Source organism: Triturus cristatus, chromosome 6 (assembly GCF_964204655.1).
Source record: "Triturus cristatus chromosome 6, aTriCri1.1, whole genome shotgun sequence".
Classification (NCBI taxonomy): domain Eukaryota; kingdom Metazoa; phylum Chordata; class Amphibia; order Caudata; family Salamandridae; genus Triturus; species Triturus cristatus.
Genome location: NC_140589.1, coordinates 1,240,252,948 through 1,240,278,644, shown reverse-complemented (window position 1 = coordinate 1,240,278,644; position 25,697 = coordinate 1,240,252,948). Strand labels below are relative to the sequence as shown.

Sequence of the window (25,697 nt, the reverse complement as noted above, 5' to 3'; positions counted from 1 at the left end):
GGCAGCAACTGGGAGCCTGTTCTTACGTGCATAAACACGGAGCCACAATCGTGCACACGTCACCAAGCCCACCAAAAACTTTCACACAGCTGCTGAGGAGGCATGCACACAGCAAATGTAACATCCTGCTAAAAACGCGGACGCAGGCAGCAACTGGGCAAACCAGGCAGCACGCAAGGCAGCAAGTGGGAGGCAGCATGGTCTACGTGCACAAACACGGAGCCACAATCGTGCACACACCAAGCCCCCCAAAACAAGTGGGAGGCAGCATGGTCTACGTGCACAAACACGGAGCCACAATCGTGCACACACCAAGCCCCCCCCAAAAAAAAAAATCACATAGGAAAGGAGACATCCTGCTAACAAACACACCACTGCCTTTCTCCGAGGCAGAGCAGAAATGCCTCGGAGAAACGCAGTGGCGGTTTCGAATTCTGGGGCGTGTTTTCCTTTACTCTCCTCTTGCCATTGGCTGGAGGAGATAATTAGACTTCTTAAAAAAAACACGCCCCCGAATCCGAAAAGGACGGGGCCTAATCGGAATGACGGACCTCTTCTCCAATGGCTGGCCAGCATTCAAGAGGCCAGTCAATGGAGAACAGGGGAGAAGAGGGGCGGGTTCAAGCCCCTCTTCTCCAAGTCATTAAATCTCAGATCGAGACTGCGCAAGCGCAGCCTTCGAGCCGAGACCTAAAAAACACCCCTGTGTTTCTTTGTTTGGTTTACCCCCTGTAAGCTTCGTGCGCATTGGAGCCCTAGCCCTGTTGGGAACGGAAGATTTGGGAATAATTTTTTCCCAGACTTGTTGTGCGCTGTGCTATCTGGAAGAGGCACAGTAGTGAGTTTCAAACGTAGTACAAAATTACTATGAAAGTAGGTTTCAAATAACTGAACGAACAAACATGTGTATAACCGGCAAATTGACCCATTGCCAGAGTCGCAGCATGGTAGATGTGCTGTGCGTTTTTTAACGTAGTACCAAACTACGAAAAAATATATTTCAAATGACCTAAAGAAACACACACATAGTGTTAAACCAGCACATTGAAACATTGCCAGAGGCGCAGCCTGGTAGATGTGTTGCGCGTATTGAACGTACTGCAAAACTCTGCAAAATACGTTACAAACAATTTAAAGAAATAATGTGGTGTGAAAACCACATATTGACACATTGTCTTAGGCGCCGCCTGGTAAATGTGTTGGATTTTTCCAACCTTCTAATAAAAAACGGCTGTACTGCTGTATTTAAATTTTAATGCTAGTACCTGGAGCCATTCATCCGTGCTTTGCTCATATATCATATAAGGGAGCAAATTCTTACCTTTTTTTCAGCTGAACCATCAGTTCTTTGCAGAATACCCTACCCCCCCCCCAAAATACCTGTAGACTGTATTCTGCCTGCGGAAAATGTACTTGCTCCGGTGCATGAGGAACCAAGTGAGCAGCCCCAAAAAAAGGCTTGCTTGCTCGAAAATGTCCCCCCTCATGCAACCTTCCTTGGTACCACCTCTCTCTCTGGAGATTCTGGTGGGTTTGTCTTCTTGCCTGCGTCTGTTGCTGTGTTTTCTCAGTCGTCTTCAGTGCACCTCCGATCTCCATGGCGGTAAAAATAATCTGACAGCTTGCACACACACAAAGGGGGCTGTAGCTTTACCACAGGGATGGATGGGGTTTCACAACCATCCCACAGAAAAAAGGGGGGAAAAAAAGCACTTTCCGACTGCAACCACTAGATGGCGGAATATGCACATTATGTGTAGCTAGCAGATGTCTATGCTGCAAAACACACTTATGACGGTTAGTAGAGCTAATAAATGTTTTGATTGTGTACATGGGATCATGGCAATTGTAATACACATTTTGCTTGTATAGGAAACTCAAATATTTGCTAAAAAAAAAATCCACCGTAAACACTGAAAGATAATAGGTTTTGGGATAAGACTCTACTTCACAAACAAAACTAAAGCTGCAATGTGCCAAGAATCTTGCCTTGGAAAGATATAAATGCCTGATCAACATGAAACGCTGTGCCATCGCATACTATGAATACATACTTTGAAAATAAAACCACAAATATTGGCTCAGCCCTTTTCTAGGCCCTGTAGGATTAACCTCATACAAATTAATGATCTGACTGCTGGGTTACAATGTTAAAGATACTTACCAAGGCTCGTCGGTAGGTTCCCAACACACCAAACATACACTACAAGTAAAACACATAGCTCTGTCATCTCCCGAGGAGGCGGGCTGCAAAGGAAAATTAAGAAAACATTTGTGGACTGTTCTAAGAGTGCAAGGAAGTAAATGAAAAAACTCTAAATTAGCTTAACCTTGCCTCCTAGAATTTGGTGGGCCTACTGAAACCATTCATTATAAACTTCTAGCTAAACTTGCTAATTTGAGTATTGCCAAAATAAGTTCTTCCATATTCGGGTTTCCAACTGCGCACATGGATTTGCGAGAACGCTAAATGTCACACTGATTTACATCTGGATTTGCACTTCCTTACCCCTTTTACATTACTGATCCAATGCCTACGTTAGCTACATTATAGAACTGGAGCATCCTAGTTATTACATTTAAACCAGCTAAACATCACATTCCAGGAAAAAAAATACACATTTTATTTTGACCTTACAAGACAATGCTTTTGAGATCAATTTCATTTATAGCTGCACAAATCCCTTTATCAACAATAAAGCAGGGGAGTGAAAATCTTATTGTATTAACCTGATTATTTGCACACCCATTTGTCCTACCAAAATGTTTTAGTTTGAAATCAATAATAATGTATTAACAGTTTACTTGAAAAAGTATAAACCATATACAATGCTATGTTATAAAATGACCTACCTACATTAAAAACTCTGCAGAAAGTCTGTCCTTCCCATACTTATAATCTTAGAATAACTATCAACCGCAAAAATAGATGTCGAAACCCCCCAGATTTTTACTAACACAAATCTCTGCTTTCTCTAAAACATATTTAATTCTGCAAATCATTTTCTATAATGAAAAACGAAAGAAAAGAAAAACAGGTGAACACTGCAGACCCTTATTAAAAATCTGGACTCCCTCTTTAATTATTTTTTTCCTATAGGCAGTTTAGTCCACTTTTGCGCCAACAGCATAGATACTTACAGTTCTTTTGAGTCTCCCTATGAAAAACCAGCCAATAAAGAGTGAAGGAAGGCAGGTTGGTTATGAATCTAGGGAGAATGCCATCACTGAAGACCTACTGTGACAGGAAACATTTCCTTCTCAGTATGAGACTTTTCCAAGATTATTAACTTGGGAATAGATTTCAAAACAGTTCACAGGGGAGGACAACTAAAGGTTATCATCTTGCCAGATTTTTTAAAGTTTTCATAGAGGGTTTCACTTTTGAACGACTGACCAACGATTATGACAGTCATTGCAGCTGCATCCACAAGTACAATTACAAAATAAGGAATGTCAATATGCTCTAGATGGCAGTCCTGCAGATCTGGTTCAAAAACGGTTGGCAAGTAGCAGGGTCTCCAATAAACCTTTCCTTTAGTAGGGTAGGCCCTGCATTGAGGAAATTGCTTTCGAAAGCACTGCTGTAAACCTAAAACACAATCGAGTGGATAATTTTGCGTCTATAATAATATACACTTATTAAGCATAAACGCCAAAAGTACCGACAACAACTCCTGCTTCCCTGCATTTACCTCGGAAGGCGGTGTATCTTATGCAATAAAAACCTATATAACCATAGTGGAAGAGTCTCAGAAAAAAGAAAGCAGGAAACATCCACAGGAAAAATTGTCAACTCCTGCAAGAATGTTGGATGCGTTTGCAAAATTAGACTATACAATCTAAACATATTTTATTTCGTGTACATAAACTCAATATTCTAGGCAATTTGCATAGCTAGCTCATGGTCATACAGACAGTGTGCCAATGTACCTGAAACAGTCTGGTCTTCAGTGACATGCTGGAAAAAAATGGTTTTGAAAGTTTAAGAGCGACAGGCAATGTATTTCCAAGCTTGACCAGAACTACCTAGAAGGATGTGCCATGAGCCTCATCTGTTCTTTTTCTGACACTACATAGGGTAAGGGAGTGACAACATGCTCCTATTGTACGAGACAGAAGGTGGATATTGAATTTGCAAACCAGAAATTGGGTATAGCAGTTTAAACTACCCCATGTATGGCACACAGTGACCTTAAAACAATTTGCTGTCCCACCAGAAATCAACAGATGGGTGTGGTATTGTCAAATCTATGCAGTCCAAGAGAAGATGTAACTATGGTATTCTGTACCCATAGTAAACTTGCCAAAGGAGACGCCGGTGGACCAATTAGTGGCGAAGCCAAGTCTGGGTTCAATGAATTTATCTGAATCTTAAATATGTAGTGACTGATAAAGGTTTGAGAATTTATTAAATTTTCAACACTTTAGATAAATAAAACAGGTTTTTAAAGATCCAATACATGAAAGTGAGTTTGTGATCGCAGGGAAAACCTAAGTTCCTGACTATACAGAATTATTTGGGGTAAGTGCCTATTGAGAATTGCCATGGCTTGAGCTTCCCTTAGACGAAGTCTAGAGTGGTGAAGAGGACTTTTAATAGAGTTCTAGTTCAAGTAAAGCTGGCTATCCACCAGCAGTTCACTACTAAACAGCAAGCAAAGAAGCACAAAGGCGTGGAATTCAGACTCCTCAGAACCAGATATCATTGGTACACAAAAAGAAACATACAATAAGACATAGTTTGCAAATTGATGTTGCACAGCTAAAACCAGATGGACCCCCCAAAAGAATCCTGCTCGGCCTAAACTCTAACGGAGGCATCAAGACAGAATGATTCCATTTCATCATTCATGCAAAGAGAGCATAAGAGAGTAGAGGCGTGAGAAAAGAAGAATCATCATAATTGAGGGCTTCTAGGCATAGCACACACAAGTACATAAAGCAAAAGCAAACGTGAAGGCTGAAAAATCTTACAGGAACATGTGTCCACAGGCTTTCCTGTAAGGTCAATCCTGGAAAAAAATATTAGGCAATACGACAAGCGAACTAGACTCAAAATTGGAAAAATCTGCCAGACTGCTGATATTGTAGCACATGGAAGAAGAATAACGTATTTTAATAAACAACTCTTGAAACAATGCAAAAGGAATAACCTTCAGATATTGTTGCGAAAATTACACACCCAAGCTTTAAGTCTATCCAAAAAAGGTAAGGAGATTCTTCAAATCCTGGAGGAAAAAAAATATTCTACAGCAAATGAAAGAGTGGAAGGAATGTCCGCTTATTCGACTATACTGTGGGTCGGTTTCCTTGAACTCTACCCAAATATTATGCAACTTAGAGATGTTAACGACATCAAGATTAAACCGTGACCAGCATGAATTATCTAGTTAGAAGTCAGCATAAAACCGATTTCCAAATACACAGTGCCCTTCCCAGCATAGTTTATATTGCACGTATTAAGTAATGTGGGGCACAGAGCAATCACTTGCAGATTCACCCAGGTTTAATATTTACCCGGTGATGGGAATGCTTTTGAAGGAGAGGCTGGAAGTAGCGCAGTGATGGACAGTCCTCTTGGACAACACTTATTCCAAGAGAAATTATGAAGTGGGGTTCTGGCAAGGGCCGCTTGCTCCTGTCATTAGATTCTCCTCTCTCGCCTCTTCCCCCTCGAACGACACCCCAGCACTCTCCATCTGAGACAGTAGTGGCATTAAGTAGAGCTGCCTAGTGCAAAAGTCACAAGTCACCTGAGGACCTTAAAGCCAACAGGTTTGCCTGCTTTGCCTTCCAAGTTCAATGCTCTTCTGTAAGCACCAAAAGAAATAGCCCATGATTCTACATTCAGAGGTGCTAAAAGAACAAGTCTCTGAAGAACATCCCGGTTAAACCGAAAAGTCGCTTGGTTCAGGAAACTCATCATTGGACAAATGTGCTGTGTAGTGGGCCATACACAAGAGTTTAACTTTCAAATTCAATGTCAGTTGCATTCTTCCACTAACAGTACTTTCTCCTTTGCATTGTCTGTCCTTCATTTCTCATGCCATCAGTTACATTTATACTAATTCTTGCTGTAAAATTAAATTAGATATTTGTACCATTCATTCCCCTTTTATTTTTCCTTTTAGACTTCCCTCTGCTGGTGGAAAACAACACATTATGCAAACCATGCTCATAAGACTAATATTCTAATAAAACTATTGAGCAACGATAAGTACAAGTTACTTACCTTCGGTAACGATATATCTGTAAGAAACATAGGTTAGTTATAGATTCCTTACCTTAGAATTACCCACAGGCGTCAGACTGGATCCAGAAAGTTTTTCGTCAGCAGTACCCCCTGCACGTCGGAAGGTGGCATCGGTCAACTCCGCGTTCATCGTTGGCGTCGTGGTCGCTGGGATGATGTCACGGTAGCTACATAGACCCCGCTCTTGTACGCTGACATCAGTTCTGTACACAACTTTCCACACCAGAGGAGCAGAGCCATGCAAGACACTGACCACTGGTGCACAAAACTAGGGGCCTGAAAGGAAGTCCTTAACCCTAGAAGTCAGTTCGCAGAATGGGGACGATGGGTGGGGCGTTAAGGAATCTATAACTAACCTACATTACTTACAGATATATCATTACCGAAGGTAAGTAACTTGTTCATCTGAAAGAAAGTTAGTTATGGATTCCTTACCTTAGAATAGATACCCCAGCAAAACCAACCCCGGAGGTGGGTCTGCGAACCAAGTTCACACCAAAAAGTCCTGGAGAACGGAACGGCCAAAGAAGCCGTCTCTCCAGACTTGGCTGTCCAGGCAGTAGTGTTTTGTGAACGTGTGCAGAGATGCCCATTTAGGTGCCTGACAGCGGTCATTGAGGGGGACTCCCCGTCCCAAAGCAGTGGTAGCTGCCGTCGCCCTGATGGAATGGGCGCGCAGTCCCACTGGAGAATCCTCCTTTGCTAATGAGTAACAAGCTTTAATGCACAAAATGACCCACCTAGAGATGGTCCGTTTGTGCACACCCCGACCTTTTTTGGTGCCCACATAGCCAACAAAGAGCTGGTCATCAACCCGAAATTGTTAGGTGCGATCCAAATAGAAGGAAAGCGCAAGTTTTGGATCCAGACGGTGGAACCTCTCTTTCTCCTTTGAAAGATGCGGAGGTGGAAAGAAGGTGGGCAAAGTGATGGTTTGACCAATGTGGAAAGAAGTAACCACCTTGGGAAGAAAGGAAGGTCTAGTTCTTCGGACGACCTTGTCCGGATGAACAGCCAGAAAAGGAGGCTTTGAAGAAAGCTTGTAGCTCACTCACCCTGCGCACAGGGGTGATGGCCACCAGAAAGGCAGTTTTCTAAGTCAGAAGTCTTAGAGGACAGTTATGTAGCGGCTCAAAGGGAGCGCACATAAGGTATGTAAGAACCAGGTTCAAGTCCCATTGAGGGATTACGAAGTGAACAGGTGGAAAAAGATGAGTAATGCCCTTAAGGAAACAATTCACAACAGAGGACTTGTAAAGAGAAGGCTGATTAGGAAACTAAAGGAAGGCTGCAATGGCGAGAGGAAGCCCTTTAGAGTACCCAGAGCAGAGCCCTGCTGGGCCAAAGAAAGGAGGAAGAAAAGAACCTCAGAAAGAGGGGCGGAAAGGGGATCCACAGCCTTTGCTGTGCACCATGCCACAAATTTGTTCCATCTGCAGGCGTACCTAGTCTTAGTGGAGAGACGCTTGGCTGCCAAGATAACATCACAGACTTCAGGATGCAGGTCAAACGATATCAACTGCCGCCGCTCATTCTCCACGCGAGATGGAGACTTGACGGGTTTGGATGGAGGACCGTCCCCTGCTGCTGCGACAGAAGATCCTCCCGAAGAGGCAGTCTGATCGGAGGATCGAAGGCCATGTGTAGCAGTTCGGGATACAGGACACTTTGTGCCCAATCCGGAGCCACAAGAATGACTTGGGCACGGTCGCGCTTGATCTTCTTCAGCACTTTGGGCAGAAGTGGTATAGGCGGAAAGGCGTATAGAAGACCGCAACTCCACTCGTGACGAAAAGCGTTGCCTAGCGAGTGCCGCCTTGGAAATTCCATAGCGCAGAATTGCTGACATTGCGCGTTCTCTGCGGTGGCGAATAGATCTAACCAAGGCTCTCCCCACCGTCGAAAGAGACCTTGCACCACCTCCGACTGAAGACACCATTCGTGATCCATCATGCACCTGCGGCTGAGTTCGTCCGCCCTGGCGTTCAGGGAACCTGCCTGGTGTTGAACCACCACAGATATGCCCTGATGTTCCAGCCGTGTCCAGAGGGGGAGGGGCTCCTGACATAGGGTCCACGACCCCACCCAGTCTTGTTTGTTGCAGTACCACATGGTGGTGGTGTGGTCCGTGAACACCTGCACTACTCTTCCCAGGACAGAGGTAAGGAATGCCTTGAGGGCAAGACGAAACGCCCGAAGCTCCAGAAGGTTGATGTGCAGCCTGGACTCCGCCGGAGACCAGAGGCCTCTGATCTCCACCTCCCCCATGTGGCCGCCCCATCCCAGAAGTGATGCATCAGTCACCACTGTGAACTCTGGCTGGGGAAGGGAGAGGGATCAGCAGTCGACCCAATCCTGGTTCGTTAGCCACCACTGCAATTGATGTGCAGTGCCCTCTGAGATCTGGACACAATCGGACAGATTACCCCGATGTTGGTCCCACTGCAAAGGCCGCATATGCCATCTGGCAAGGTCCACCAGCAGGATGCTGGAGGCCATCAGGCCCAGTAGCCTGAGGGTCATCCTGACAAACCCTGGATAGAGGCTGAAAGATTGGAATCATAGCCCGAATATCCTGGACTCGCTGTTCGGGAGGATAGACCCAAAACAGCATCGTGTCCAGAACCGCTCCAATGAAGAGGAGCTTCTGAGAGGGAGTAAGGTGTGACTTCGGCACGTTGATGGAGAACCCCAGTGAATGCAGGAGGTCGGCCGTAGTCTGGAGGTGGGAGACGAGAGCCTGGGGCAAGCCCTCCTTCAACAGCCAGTCGTCGAGATAGGGGGAAGACTGGAACCCCTGATCCACGCAGATGAGCTGTGACCACCGCCATCACTTTCAAAAACACCCGAGGGGCGCTAGTAAGGCCAAAGGGGAGCACAGGCAGCTGAAAATGCTCGTTGCCTACCTTGAATCACAGGTAATGCCGGTGGGCCGGCAGGACGGGGATGTGAAAATAAGCGTCCTGCAAGTCCAACGCTACCATTAAGTCCCCAGGGTCGAGGGCAGACCAGAGCGAGTGTCAACATCTTGAACTTCTCCTTCCGAAAGAAGTGGTTGACATTCCTGAGATTCAAGGTAGGACGCAGGCCTTTGTCCTTCTTGGGCACCAGAAAGTAGTGGGAATAGCTATCACGACCTACTTCTGGGACAGGAACATGCTCGATGGCTCCCTTGGCCAAGAGTGCCGGAACTTCCCATTGGAGAAGGGTCAGATGATCCTCCGACATGCGATGGTACTGAGGTGGTACAGATGGAGGGCTAGTCTCGAAGGGGAGGGAGTAGCCCCTTCGGACTATTTGCAAAACCCACCTGTCCAATATGATGGTGCGCCAGTGGGGTAGGTGATGGCGAATCATGCCGCCCACTGGTGTTTGGTAGCCCAGAAAGGTCAGACTAGGAAAGGGGTGAAAAGCAGACTGCGCAGGGCGGATGGTGAAGAGGCCCAAGGACCTGGCCGTAGCCCGGGAGTCCTTAAAGCGCTCCAGTGCGTTGTCTGCCTTTTCACCAATAAGGCAACGGCCATCAAAGGGCATGCCCATAGGAGTAGCTTGGACATCCCCTGAAAACCAGTCTACCTCAACCAGGCGTAGCGTTGAAGGGCTACTGACGTGGAAATCGTCCTGCCAAGTGAGTCGGCAGTATCCAGCCCACAGCGTCTCTCCCTTCTGCAACTGCCCAATAGAGTACAGTCCTGGCCTCCTCCGGGCACTGAGGCAGCACTTGCGCAACCGTATCCCACCCGCCAAATAGGCATGCGGTGTTTACCGACCGCAGTCCCAAGTTGGAGGAAGAAAACATTTTCTTACCAAGATGGCCCAGATTTTTAAATTCCTCATCAGGTGGAGCATTAAGGAATGCGCCCTTGGAGGTGGAGGCTTGAACCACCAAGCTCTCAGGAGTGGGGTGTGGGAGAGGAAAATGGGGTCACCCAGGGCCGGGCGGTGGCATCAGGCAATCATACTATCCACAAGAGCCCGTGTGTTGTGCCTGGACCAGGTGCCCAAAAGTGTGTCTGTTAGGGCTTCATTAAACGGCGGCAGGGTCTCCAAAGAGCTCGCTGCCGGTTGAAGCACCTTTCAGGTTAGTCCCGATTGCCACTGTAGGTAGCTCCAGGCGGAGAGCCTCAGTCGCCCTACGCAACACCACTGTCTATGATGCTCCCTCCTCCGTCGCCACAGAAGGAGGAGACAACATGCCACGGTCTGGTGAGGTATCCAAACCACTTTCTCCAGTCCGGTTCGTAACCTAACTGGTCAGTTAAAGGGTCACCAGACCCCTCCCAGTCCTCATCACCCTCCTCTGGCTGCCAATCTGGTCTCAAAGAACCAGGGTAAAGCAGGGGTCGGTCCGGCTCCATGTCTACCGCGAGGTGGAGGCCAGGGTCGACGTCAGCAAGGGACACATCCGTCGCCGGCTGCGGACGTGGTGCCGGTGGAATCGGCGCTAGTGGGTGTAACAAGGTCGACCGGCACCGATCCGGATCCAGGCCTGGATCCAAGGGGACCCTGTGGTGCAGAGGCCAGAGCCTCCGGCATCAAAGACCAAGGGCCCCCAGCCAAGTCTGTGTGGCCCAAAGGCGCGCCGGCAGAGTCGGGCTGCCTAAAGATGGCGTGCATCGCTTCATAAAATTGATGAAGCTGTGCAGGGGTCGCTCCGGGACCCGGGAAAGGAAGGAAACCTGGAGCAGACCTTTCGAGCTCCACATATGGCCGACAGACGGGGAGAAGTCAACGAGCGACGATGCTTCTTCAACTTCTTCTTGTGCTTTGACTTACCCGACCCAGAGTGCAAAGACTTGGAAGAAGAATGATGGTGGCTCCACGACTAGTCCCTTGACTACCTACATGACTGGGACCTCGAGGGGAGCGGACCTGACTGCCGGGCCTCAAGAAGGTTTCGGGACCGCTCCCACAAACACTTCAGATTCATGGTCCAGCAGTCACAGCATGACTTGGGGTCCTGGTCGCACTCCAGGCAGAGGAGGCACACGTGGTGTGGATCCGTCACTGACATCCGTCAATTACATGAACCGCAAGCCTTGAAGCCGGGCATCCCTCGTGCACTAGGAGTCTATGGACTCAAAAACAATGTCAATAAAAGTCGAGAAAAAAAGTCAGTCAAAACATGACTGGGGCCATCGCTCTCTCCAGGTCTGCTCTTGCTGGCGTGGAAAAAAGAAAGAACTGGCGTCAGCGCGCGAGGGCAGCGTCTATGTAGCTACCACGACGTCATCACGGCAACCACAACTCTAACGACGAACGCAGAGTCGACCGACGCCACCCTCCCATGCACAGGGGTACTGCTGACGAAAAACTTTACAGATCCAGTCTGACGCCTGGGGGTAATTCTAAGTTAGGAAATCTATAACTAACTGTTTCTTTCAGATATCTTTAAATATGCATCTAGCATGGCTGAAGAAGCAGTTTGGTTCTATTGAAAAAAAAAAGTGCAAAACTGTAGTGCAAGAGGATTGTTCTGCTTTTCCTCATACTCGTCATATGCCCGAGGAACCTGCATACTCATTAGGAAGTCCCTCCCCTATACTCCAATTGGTTCTATTACGGACAAACTGGGGCGTTATGCTATCCTGTGGGGCAGGTTGGCTAGTCATTCCTTTACCTTTGTTTCTTGTTATGAGCCGAATAATGCTGAATCTGAGTTTTTCCGGATACTCTGGGGTAAGATCTTAGAGATGGGGTCCACACATTTACTCTGGGGGAGGGGGGAGGGGGGGGGGGGTGGAGGATTATAATGTCTTAGTTCACCCTGAGATGGATCGTTCACACCCGCAACCACATCATTACTCATGCGCAATCTACCCTCAAATCGATTATGCATGATTTCGAATTGGTGGATGCATGGCGACATATGCATCCTTTGGAGAGGGAAGGCACCTGCTATACTACGGCCCAGGCCTCCTGGTCCAGAATTGATGCATGGATTATAACCAAAGGTCTTGCCTCCTGGGTCACTGACACCTCACATCTTGCCCGGACATATTCGGACCATTCTCCGGTGCTTGTCGCCCTTGCTCCGCCGCATGTGGAGTCTCCCTATCTTTCTTGGAGACTTAATCCGTTATCCTTGCTAGATCCTGTCTTCCAGCGAGAACTTGAGCAGGAGATCACAGATTATTTTTCTCGTAATGTTGACTCGGTTTCTCACTACTCCAGTCTGGAATGCCTTTAAAGTCATCATACGGGGTTTGTGCATTGCAAAAAGTGGGGGGGGATCTTAAGGGACATACGCTCCACCCTGCACAGATTGGAGGCGGATCTTAAGAGCATTGAAGCTGCACTGCAATCTAATCCCACACCGGAGATACAGGCTCAACTACGGAGTGTCCTCAGTGACTATCAGGAGATGGCTGAGAGGGAGTGTAGATTTAGAGGAAAGTATTTTAAGGCTCGCCAGTACGGTGAAGGGAATAGATCAGGGAAAGTCCTTGCAGCTTGAATTCGTCCGCCGCAATTTTCCAATATAGTCCTTGAGGTGGTGAATGAAGATGGGCAGGCGCACAGAAACACGCTAGAGATAGTGGAGACATTTCGTAGGTTCGATAAAGGTCTGTACAGAACTCGTAGAGAAGGTCCAGGAGACTTCACCTCCTTCTTCGATGATACCGCCATTGCTTGGTTGGAGGATGGTCAGAGGGAATTCCTCCTACGTCATCACAAAGATAAGCAAATATTAGAGGCCATAATGCAATTGCAATCCGGAAAGGCGCCAGGGCCAGATGGCCTTCCGGCCGAATTTTACAAAAGGTTTCACCCATTACTCATCCTGATACTGAGGCACATGTATGAGGAGGCACGTGAGACCGGGATACTGCCTCCTATGCGAGAGGCGCGTATAATTTCTCTTTTAAAGCCGGGTAAATCATCTCAATACAGCGACTCGTATAGGCCTTTGTCTCTCATAAACGTGGATGCCAAAATTTTAGCTAAATTAATTGCTAATCGAATTAGTCCTCTCATGTTGGCCCTGGTACTTCCTGATCAGTCAGGATTTGTGCCCACAAGAGGTACGTCTCATAACCTGAGAACGTTGTTCGCTTTGCTACAGGACATTGACCCTGATGTTAACGCCGCTGCCATCTTTCTTGACGCCACTAAGGCGTTTGATTCCCTGGAGTGGGATTATCTAGCTTTCGTTTTGCAGCGGATGGGATTCCCTGCCCCGTTTCTGGCCTGGGTAAAATTAATATACTCAGGAGTACAAGCGAGAGTTCTGGGGAACAGTATTCAGTCGTCCCCCTTTACGATCACACGGGGCACCCGTCAGGGGTGCCCATTATCGCGGCTAAGATCCGGCAACACTTTCGGGACTATGCATCGATATACCCGGAGAGGCAGATTTTAATTTCTTTATATGCAGATGATCTTACCTTATATCTGCGAGACCCTGCCGTTAGTCTCAACCCCATTCTCCGTTTGCTGTTGCTGCTTTCGGTTTGGACACATTTCTGCCATAAATATGAATTGGGGAAAGTCACAGATTTTCCCCCTCACAGATTCCACACCAGAGTTTGGACCAGATTCCCCTTGGAGTGGTGCGCGGACACCCTTACTTATCTCGGGATTCATATTTCCCGCTGTCGGGAGGAGTTGATGCGCTCTAATTATGGACGTACGCTTGATTCCATTACGGACAAGGTCACCAGATGGATAGCGATGCCTCTATCCATGGCGGCTAGGATCTCACCGACTAAAATGGTGTTATTACCTAAGCTTCTATATCTCTTCACTAACATTCCCCATGCCCCTAGTCGTTATTTTTTTAAAAGCATCAAGACTCAGATGATCCGGCTCGTCTGAGGTGGGAAACAGCCGAGGCTGGCCTGGGATGTTCTCACTCGCCCTTATGAGTCTGGGGGATTCGGGGTTCCAGATATAGAGTTATACTTTATATGCGCTCAGGCTCATTTCGCAGCCTATTGGATGCACCCTCCTCCATACATGCCCCATCTCGCAATCGAAGATGGTTACATGCGGCCCACTCCCTGCACAACCTATTTAAGTACTTCAACTGTCCCCCGGCATATGGCTGTTACCACAGTCCAATGCACAACTAGTGCCTGGCGGGAATTAGCAGGTAAATTCCAATGTCCTGTACTCTACTCGCCTCTGGCACCGCTGCTGGGGAGGCACGACCTACCAGTGACGCTGGAAGGGGGGTGCCGTCGGATGCTGCGCAACTTGTCTTGCCTCATTTGGGGCCAATTGTATAAAAATGGGAAATTCATCATCAAGGAGGAGTTCTTTGGGGATGCATCCCCCACGCCATTAGAACTATTCTATTATGTACGGCTCAGGCAGGACATGCGCTCTGCGACGCCGTGTTTCCCATTGGAGCCTACTGTTATGCTTCCTCTACATATTCTTTTACAACTGCCCTCCCCGGATCGGGTGGTATCGCGACTGTATCGCACAACACAGGAGGAGTGGGATCCGGCTAAGGGTAAATGGGAGGAGGAATTGGGAGGTTCCATCACGACTGAACAATGGGCTTTTTGTTGCCGGCAGATTGGCACCATATCCGCAAACAGCAGGTTGCGACTTATACCTTATAAATATATCCATAGATTGTATTACACGCCAGCCCAGCTTCATTGCCTGCACTTACGAGACACTGACTGCTGTGATAGATGCGGGGCGGAGGGAGCGGACTTTGGACACTTGGCCTGTGGCTGCCCGCCTATCAGCGAATATTGGCGGGAAGTACTACACGCGCTGGATGAAATGACGGGAGTACATGTGCCTGATGACCCCCTCATGGCCCTTCTTGGGTATACTGAGTTAAGGTTCGAAGGTACGTCTCATTTGCTCTCCTTATGGCGAAGAGACGAATAGCCAGTAAATGGGGACGAGGACAAGCTCCTAAATTCAAGGATAGGCTGGCCGATTTGATTTATTGCCAGGAGCAGCTACACACTTATGCTGACCCAATGCCCCCTTCCTCTCACCCTAGGGATATTTGGGCTCCTCTTCACACATATTTGTTAGCACATGCCACATCTGCAGACACGATTCTTGATTCGACTTAGTGGGGGGGGGGGGGGAACATGACGATGGGCTGTGGAGGGGCGGGGGGAGATTGGGACTGTCCGGGAGTAAGGGCCGTACTGCCTACCTCCCTGTGTTTGGGGGACTGTGCTAGGTAAAGATGAGGATACAAGACTTGGTTTGGAGTGTGATAACTGGATAATGAAATGGGAATATTTTGGTGTGCTAGGTACGGATGGCTTTATTAAAGTGGCTTATGGTTCTTGATGTTGTTATATCTTTGTTTGTGGCCTGTATTGGTAACTGCCCATAATGATTACACACCTGACGCGGCCGGCCCCATGGGGTTGTAGGCGGCTTGCTGTGATCACCTCCCCGCTGTCATAAGTCAACACTAATGGCTGTCGCAATGCCGGCCCGCTGGGATGTAGGCATATTGCTTTGTTACTAATGTGCGGTGTCAATAAAGGCCTTGAAAAAGAAAAAAGAAAAATTATTCCTGTGAGAATGGGCAGTATTACCGGCAATGCTGTAATGCAGGCAAAATATTACCGGCAATGCTGTAATACGGGCACAGTATTACCGACAATCTTGTAATGCTGGCACAGTATTACCGGCAATCTTGTAATGCGGGCACAGTTTTATCGGCAATGCTGAAATGCGGCAGAGCTTAAAATGCCGGCAACAGTTACCAAACATTTTTACTACTCTGTCGAGGTCCAACATTTCCTTGTTTCTTTGTAAACAAAAGGCGGAAACAGCTGCATGTGAGCATAACGTGCTCCAATTCAAACTATTCCCAATACGCTTTACATGTTAAAACGTTTCAAGACACGACACGTGACGCCGTATTTTCAAAAACTTTATAAATGATCAGCGTTGTTCTGAAATCCCCATTCTTTCATAAAGCCATGCACCAGATTCAGCCCGAAAAAACACATACTACGCAGGAAAGTGCTCACACAGAAAGTACTGTTCTGTCTCGGTGTGTACACAACAGGGCTGGCAGAATCAGACCCACTTTTCATTTCTTCACTGCAACTTTAACACCGTAATGTTTACAAATGTGATATACTTGACCGGCACAAATCAAACCGAATTCCGCTTACCTGCACTCCCAGCAATGTAGAGCCTGCTGATGACAAGTAAAAAAAAGCGATTGCGAAAGCGATCGCTAATGTGCAAAAAAAAAAGAAAAAAAACACGCCCGCGAGTGGTGCGCGCCCGCGCCACTGCGAGCCATATGTTGTCAATTATCGTGCCCGTGTCTGGGCACGATAATTGAAAACATATGGGCTTTGGTGCGCGTTACAGACACCAATAGGCCATGGGTTGAGCAATGCGCCCGCCATTGGCCTATTGCGTGCTCTGTTTTAAAAAAAACACGCACACAAAGCCCAATAGTGGAACCCCAATGGAAAAGCACATGCACGAACGTGTGCGATTCCAGGGTCCGTTTTCAAACCCCGGCAAAAGGGCTCTCACCTGCGCGAGCACTGCTGTGCAGTGCAACGCAGGGCGCACGCCCTAAAAATGAGACTTATTTGAGAGAAATGTTGAAGACTCCCTTCACACACTACGTGTATTGAAAATCTGAGGGATTCATAATCTCATGGGAAGGTTCTAGAGGGTGATGGTTACTGATTGGTTGTATTTAATTTAAGTATTTTTTTTTTTTTTAGAAAAAGCGGTAGATGGGCAATTAAATGCATGATTGCCTCCATGATAGCCTATGGAAGTTCTTTAAATACTGCTTTATTTATATTGCCGTGGAACTCCCACTTCGACGTCAAACATGTGAATCTATGAAGGATACCCAAATACTGGATAATTGATAATTCTCCATATCATGTTGCCCCTTCGGGGTTACCCTATAAACAGTTGCATTAATTCTATTGCTTTGATTTTGACCGAGTGAGGGGCTGGTGTCTCTAAACCACCGAGATTAATGGATTTCTTTTTAGCTGGATGTACCCCTACTGAGTGTAAATGCACATAAACTGTGATAAAGACCAAATCTTCAGGAGCTGCCTTATACAAACATTCCATCCTCAGGGTAATGGAACACGATTAAATAGGAGTAGAAAAGAGGTCTTTGGTTAACATTGTGATAGTCATGAGCAAGGATAAGTAATGGCTGAATCATTTCTTGCCAGCACTTCCACTAGAATGTGGCACTGTCCTCCGTCGCAAGGAAATCCATGATCACAAGAACTCAAACACTGCTTGGTATGATTAGGGCTCAGAGGGGAAACCTGAGCCATTGGAGATTCCTGGTCTTCAAGTGGGGGAGTAGTGTCATTATTACTACATACATCCTCTTCCCCTTCTATTTTTCGCCCACCATTACAGAGTACTTCCTGCTTTCCATTCTCTTCCCCTTTGGACAGCCAAGTGCCCTTGACAATGAGGGATTGAAAGCATGGTGTTCTATATTAGTGTGTTTCTAAACCACGTTCAGGTTCTTCGTTATATAGAAATAAAAAAAAAGGTCTACTTTCAGTTAAAGGACCACTGAAGACCTCCTTTCGACATCACTCTTTCTCAAAGTCTATCAAGGTTCAGACAATAGCATGGACAGCGGTCTTTTTTTTAAGCCAGTCACCCTAGTCTTACATCATACACCGCTTTTAACATCTGAAACTTAGAACTTTAATGACAGTGATCATGTTTCTGACCAGTGTGTGCAAATTCAGAGGAGGAGAGTTCAGAGGACATTTTGTGGCTCTCTGTGGGCAAAGTATGGTAGTAGTTCAACCACAAATATAACCATAGGAAGCACTAAATATTCATCCCTCCCCCTTAGGTGCCTGCCTCCAAAAATTCCAACATCATGGAGTGATCCCTGTGCAATCGTAGTCCTATAATTATCTCTTCCTGTAAGAAAAAGAACAATTTGTTTTTTAGAAAGTGCTAATTGAAAATAATTAGGTACTGCTCGAAAGATGCGTTTCAAAAAGTGCTTCTGAGCATCAGGGCGACTTCTGAACAGATGCATGCATATATACAAGGAGAACACCCTTAACAGCCCTGAACCAGATAGCGATAAAAAAACAAGCATTTGCAATGCTATAGGTCGCGCATTACTAAACGTTTGAGCTATTGGCGTTGCAAATAATAATGCAACGCCAAAAGCTCAAATCTCAAGCAGCACCATCTGTGAAAGTTTATCACCATGAACATGCACTCATCTTAAATGTGCAGAAACGTCTGTGAAAGTCTATCCCCGTGAATGTACAACCCATTTCTGAATGTCTAACATATGAACTGAGTCTGTGAAAGACTAACAATAAAAAGGTGCACTAACGTCTGTGAGATCTAACATCAGAAATGTACAGCTGCTTATGTGAGAGTCAAATATCAAAAATGCACAGCTCCATCTGTATGAAGCTAACATAAAATATGCACAGCTACATCTGTGAGAAACCACATCAGGATTACACAGCTACATCTGCGAGAAACTAACACCAGAAATGCACAGCTCTATCTGTGAAAGTTGAACAACAGAAAGATGCCCTTCCCTCTGTGAGATCTAACATCAGAAATGTGCAACTGCTTATGTGAGAGTCAAATATCAAAAATGCACAGTTTCATCTGTGATAAGCTAACATTAAAAATGCACTGCTCCGTCTGCGAGAGGTTCACTTCAGGAATACACAGCTCCCTCTTTAAAAGGCTAACGTCAGGAAGACGGGTATCAGTGCAGGGGTCTGCAAAACGCAGCTTCAGGAACAGTTCAGCTATTTAAATGAAGTCCTGCCACCTATCTATAAAGTTCATTGAATGTGCGGACGAAACGGATTAGATCTGGGAATATGCCCTTTGTGTTGATTTCTTCCTTTAAGCCCATTTCACGGAACTGAAATTTTGTCAGCAATGACACCGGGTCAATAAGGTTTGCTTAGGATCAATCAGTTTTTTTATAAAGTAGTACACCTGAGACAGAAGCACACTTAACAACTGCAAAGCCTACACATTTACACCAAAGGGTCCGTCCGGCTGTACAATTCTTCCCGCCGTGAGCGGAAAGGCCAGCTTTGTTCCTACATACGCCATGAGGGGAACGGCACAGCTCTTTCTCCACGCCGTGAGGGGAACGGCATAAACTACATATCCCAGCAGCCTCTGCACCAGCGACGCTGCACTCGTGCCCGGATGCGCAAGAATAGCACCGCCGACCTCCCGCAGCATGGGACGCGCGCGGGCGGGCCCGTCTGCGCCCATCCTAGACCGGATGCGACTGGGCTGGGCCACCCCCTTGGCGCTGCACACGGATGATGGGCTGTGGTACAGTAAGCAATCAGCAAGCAATCCAGAGGTCAGTGCACACACAAGCGCTCATTGTTCGTTATTCAGTCCTGCCAAGTATCGAGCATTAGGTGTGAAGCTTACGCATTTCAGTGCGGTGTTCCGCATCACCGCACTGAAATGCATTGTCACGCATTCTGCCACTCCCCAGCGCGCCAACAGCGGCGCCTGTGCACTGGCTCTGCTGCTCCGAGAGACGTGCTGCCAGCAGCTGATGGCTGGGCTGAGTTCAATAAATAGTTAAAGATCCATCTGCTCTCAGCTCTGGAATGGCTGAGAGCACTACAATGTAACAAATCTGCCCAGCCTGTCGTGCCTGACTGGCGCCATGCGGCTTTCCTTTGACACACACACACTCTCTCTCGCTCTCTCTCTCTCACTGCTGCCAATTACCGACGGGGGTCCTGCCCTCTCAGCAGTCGATGCTGCTGGCTGTCAGTCACTGTGGCGCACCAGGGCGCCCCAGTGCCATCAAGTCCGGAGGAAGAGGAAGTAGGCAGAATGGCAGGGGACTCAATCCAAGTCAGTCGAGCCCTCCTCGCCAGGTGCACAGTCTGTGCTGACTCTTTGTTCTGCGGTGCGCAGGCAGCGCCGCAATTTAATTAAACCACCGGCGTGCCCGCGTTCAAGTAACTTGCCAGCCCCTGTGACTGGCGGGGACTTGGAGAGTGACTGACCGACCCAGAGTGAATTAATTTCATTCACCGGCGACACAGGACACCAAGTGATTCTCATCAAGACCGCCTGCCGTGCAAGAGGCATCGGTGATCGCGGGCGGGGCAAACTACTGCGGCCAAGCGGGGGACGAGTGAGTCAGCAGACTGCAGTGTCTGGGGGGAGAAGAAGAAGACTGCTGCTGCAGAGTGCATCATGTAGCAGTGCAGTCACAGTGCTGCAGCACTGTGCGGCCGCGGTGGGTCCCTGCGTGGTCTGCGGCCGCCAGACGGTCACGGACTGGGAAGTGTCTCTGAACTCGTCTAGTACTAGTTCAAGCAAGTGTTTTAGAGCAGGCAGCTTCTTATTTCTCTGCTGGCCGGCCACCTGTCCAGTGCAGTCGAGTCCTAAAGGGCAGATATGCAGGCCAGTGTGACTAGTTATTTATTTTGGCTAGGCTGTTCAGTTTGTAGACCTGTTTGATTTGGTCTGGCGCTAGGTTTCGCTGGTGATGTCCAGACAAAAAAAACAACAAACCACGTGTCAAGTAGTATCCTTAATAAATGCAGTCGCCTGTACCTCGCTAAACATCTGATGCCCCAGTACCCGAGACGAGGTGGAACGACCCCTCGCAGTGTACTGTGTAGAGGTGGTCAAGCAGGCAGCATGCCGTCAGTCGATATTTACGGTTCACCATGGAGAGAGCTATCACATGCTCTCCCCTCCCAACAGCAGTAATGAAGGCAGTGGTGGTGCCCCGGTGGGTACAGTGGGAAGCTCACATCGAGATTATGCAAAGAGAGGCAGGAGCAGAAGACACAAAAGAGAGCAGTCACTAAATAAACAAGCATTGGCATAGCCAATAGGTCTCGCCTTTGGGACCTTGTAAGTTTTTAGCCATGCAACAGTTGATGTTGTTGCACCAAGGATATTGTGCTGCATAACTAAATACTTATAAGATCCCAAAAGCGAGACCTATTGGCTATGCCAATGCTGGTTAGTACTTGTGCCCTTGATATTTCATAGACCAGACCGCTTGTTTATCAATTTCAAGAGAAAAGCTACATAGCTAGTGTGTCACGGGGTTTAGAGCGAAAGAGGAAATAGCACTCGGCTGCTGTTTGAGTTATAAAATACATCAATAAGTAGGGTTTAATGGGCCCGTACTGGGGCCTTTGGGGCCCGGTGTCACTGCACCTGCGGCACTAATGGAAGCCTCGCCCCTGACAGAGAAAGTGAAGGACTGCACCGACTTTCAAGCGCGAGTGCTTGCTTTTTGGAACGACACCTGTACGCCGGCCTAACTTTAAAATCCCAGAATAGCGTCTAGTTTTTCTCATTGTTTAAACAGTGTATCATCTGCTCAAATGCATAATTTTCTCCCTCACAACTCCAGCGGCCTCAGAATGATTGATTGCGAGAAAGCTCACTCGGTCGGTTCGCTCAGCCCCGTGCCCGTCTGCCGTGACGTGACTGATGTTATAAAGATAGTGCGAGGGACCTGTCACGGCGTGAGTGATAGAGGCGACAACAGGGTTCACGGAATAACAAGCATTGGCCGCGTGGCCGTGAAAGTGACACGGCCGCGCAAGTGAAAGTGATCGCGATCAAGCGCGGCGAGCGGTGCAAGCATTGGCCGCGCGAGAGGCCGCGAGAAGCGATCTGTGGTGGGGGAGAAGCGGGAGTTGTGTGACGGAGGAAAGAGATGGTGGTTGTGCACGCAAGCTTGAGGCCACTAAAAGCCTGTGGTGGCACTTTCAAAAGCCGCTTACTAAATGCCTCACAGTGAAGCGCGAGGGGAGACCTAAAAAGGGACCACCAGGATAGAAGCATTCACTTCATGGGACTGGGAGCACTGTTTTTAATCTGCATGGCGTGTTTTCTACTGGCTGTGAGATGGGAGGACCGGTAAGTCAGTTCTCATGTGTACCTATATGCAAACTACATTCCTGTTACAGCTGGAGTAACATTGTAGGCCATTAAATCAAACGCAAGACATGGGAGAGAATGTGGCATTACCACTACAGCTGCAGACTTAGGAACCAGGTTCAAGACTGAGCATTGACTCAACATTGTGTAAATATTCGCAAGTGACTTAATCTTCTTGGTCCTAAAACCAAATCTGACCTTCACTAATATAACTGGTGCTCATGTAAAGTGCTCCAATGCACGCGATCTCAAAACTGCAACAAAAAGCAAGGAACAGGTGAGTTTGCACCTCAAAAAACAATTTATGTCATTTATTTTGTGCGGTGGTCATTTACTGGCAATATTTTAGCCATGGTGTCATTTAGAAAATACTTAATAATCCTAAAATACTTGTCCTTCTGATTCATTTGTACAATATCTGCGACATGTTATACATGTACAGAGTACAGTCAAACTCAAATATATGAAGGAACTTTATTGCACAATTAGTTGTAACCATCACAATTTGTACAAACATGTTTTTGTATGACAAACATATTTGAAGGCACTCTTACATGTGATAATGAACATACACAAGGTTGTGAAATAAACAGTTTGTCTAGGATTACACAATTTGGTGATACCAAGAAGCTGGGATTTGTCCCAGTTTTTCCGGTTTCACTCTGAACAATATGATCATTAGTCGTTATCTCTCTGATATCGCATGCTAATGCTTTGTGTGTAATTCTTGGAGAATAAGATTAGAGCATAGGTAACACTGCCTGCTGCTCAACCACGCTTAGTGCATCTTTGGATGTATAACGCTTTCCAACACCCCTTGGATTCCCTCAAAACCCCTGAACCTGAGGCTTGGCTGCAGTGAGGCGCTGCTTTCAGTCAACACGCTTTTATAAGGGCACTGGCTTAGTTTTGCAGCAGTTTTAAGATCTTCTTAAAGTTTCTCATTGCTCAAATGTGTGTAATTTCTGATATTTATATACGTTTTCCTTGTCTTCATTGCTTGATTTTGCATGCGAGAAATTGTCACTCAGTCGCTGAATGGCACACATTATTGCAGTGATATTCTGAAAATGTCACACATAAGCAATCTGAAACCTTGGCAGCTATGGTTATTATTATTAAAACCACTAAGGAACATATGTACTGTTGAGGACTATTCAATAAGCAGCTATGGGTAAACGCACTCCCACAGATCATTTAGATAAAAACGCTGATGATATCCGATTGGAATTGCAATCTGTTCAGCTTGATCTAAAAAATAAAGAACCTTCTCATCAACGAGGACACTTACTAGACCCCGTTTTTGGAAACTGGCAGGGAGTGCATACTTCTGATCCTATACCCATACCTTGGTCGGACCATTATATTATTCCCATCACAATCCAGCTTGACAGAACGGAGATTGTTCGTCATCAATCCCTGCGATACAAACGAAGAAAATGGAAGACCTTCTCTCTTGATTCATTTAAGCAAATTGTTCATGACGAAGGCCCTCCCAAAGGGGTCGACTGTGAGGCAGCTAATGACAATTTAAACAATATCGTCACCAAGGCCCTGGACATCACAGCCCCAAGTCGCACCCTGTCCAATGCCAGGAGGCTTAAGAAAACTGCTCCTTGGTTTAGCCAAGAATTGCAGGCCATGAAAACGGCCTGTAAGAAACTTGAGAGAGCTTGGCGCCAGAATCTCTGTGCAGATATTAAAATACAATATAAAACAGCACAGAGAGTATATTATAAATCAGTTCGTCTGGCCAAAGCAGAGCATTATCATACCCGTATTATGGAAGCAGGCAATTCCTCCAAGGAACTGTTTCTGATATACAAAGAGATATCCATAGTGGACGTGACCTCCCCCGCTCACAATGATTCTGTGGAAGCGTGCAATAATATTGCACAGTATTTTGCAGGCAAAATCCAGAAAATCTATACTAGTTTCTCTAACCAGACAGATTCGGCCACGGACTTCATAGAAAATGACAAACTTGTAAATACACCTGCATGTTTAAACTCTTTTGTAGTTCCTTCTTATGAAATCTTGTCCAAAATGTGCAACAAAATCAAATCGGGATCTCCTAGAGACCCGGCTCCCCCGAAAATTTTAGCTGAAGCCTTCCCTGTATTAGAATCTCATTTTAGGCACTTATTACACACCTCCTTTACTACCTCCTGCCTTCCGGAGGAATGGAAACAGGCAATAGTATTACCCATTAAGAAAAAATCAAACATCAGCATGGACATAATGGACAACCTGCGACCTATATCCCTGCTACCTTATGTGGCCAAGTTAGCAGAGAAAATCGCTAACAGTCAACTTATGGAACATCTTGAGACCCATAATGTTCTCCATAAATCTCAGTCGGGTTTTAGAACTGGCTTCTCTACGGAGACAGCTCTCCTGAGGGCCACTGAAACCTTACGTGAGGGAGCAGATAAGGGAAAGACAATGGCCCTCATCATGCTTGATCTCAGTGCCGCTTTTGACACTGTAGCACACTCCATCCTGCTACAGTGTCTAAATAAAGCGGGAGTTACCAACAAGGCACTGGGGTGGCTGAGGTCTTTCTTGATTAACAGGACCTTCCAAGTCCAAAGAGGAACTTTCCTCTCTGACAGGGTGATGCTGGAACAGGGGGTTCCTCAGGGCTCCGCCCTGAGTCCCACCCTGTTCAATCTTTACATGGCCCCTCTGGCAGAAGTGGTGCAGTCGTTCGGCGTGGAGCTTGTCTCCTACGCCGACGACACGCAACTCCTCATATCGCTGACCCATGCTCCTTCTAAGGAAGCTGATAACTTCAACGCCTGTATGTCCAAACTGGCTATGTGGATGAATGAACACTGTCTGAAACTTAATGGGACAAAAACAGAGGTCCTCATTATGGGAGGCAATGAGGTTAAATGGACGACAGAGTGGTGGCCCAGCTGTCTGGGTCCTCTGCCCTCGCCTACACGAGAGGCGAAGAACCTAGGTGTATGGGTGGACAATAAACTGTCCTTTGACAGCCACGTAAAGAAGACTGTTGGCAAGTGTTTTGGGGTGATGAAAACCCTCAACCGCACCCTCGACCTGTTACCCATTAACTCCAGGCGTACCATGACGCAGGCATTAATAACGTCCCGTATTGATTACGGCAATGTACTACTCATGGGGACATCAGTGAAAAACATAAAAAAGCTACAGGTTCTACAAAACTCGGCAGCTCGCCTGGTGCTTAGGCTTCCCCGTCGAGCTCCTTCACGTCCCACTCTAGCAGCCCTCCACTGGCTACCGATCAGTAAGAGGATTGTTTTTAAAGCTATGCTCTGGTGCCATAAAATAATTCATCACAGAGCTCCGGTATATATGTCTGATTTGGTGTCTGTGTACGAACCTAACAGATCTCTTAGATCCAAAGGAATGGGTCTACTCAAAACTACCTGCCCCAAAAAAGCTAAAATGGGTGGCAGATCATTCCGCACCTTAGCTGCCAAGCAATGGAACCTCCTGCCTCTAGATATCAGGCTGGAGAGTAATGAAATCGTATTCAGGAAGAAACTGAAAACTT

At 46.9% G+C, this 25,697-nt stretch overlaps 1 protein-coding gene across 1 annotated transcript in view; it reads right to left on the bottom strand.

Annotated features, from left to right (window-relative positions):
• The window catches only part of BIRC6 (baculoviral IAP repeat containing 6), a 1,973,616-nt gene that overhangs the window by 1,783,378 nt on the left and 164,541 nt on the right, over positions 1-25,697 (bottom strand). Inside the window, exon 6 of the mRNA XM_085609819.1 lies at positions 2,165-2,247. Coding sequence (XP_085465945.1) covers positions 2,165-2,247 — 83 coding nt within the window. The remainder of the gene's footprint in view (positions 1-2,164; positions 2,248-25,697) is intronic.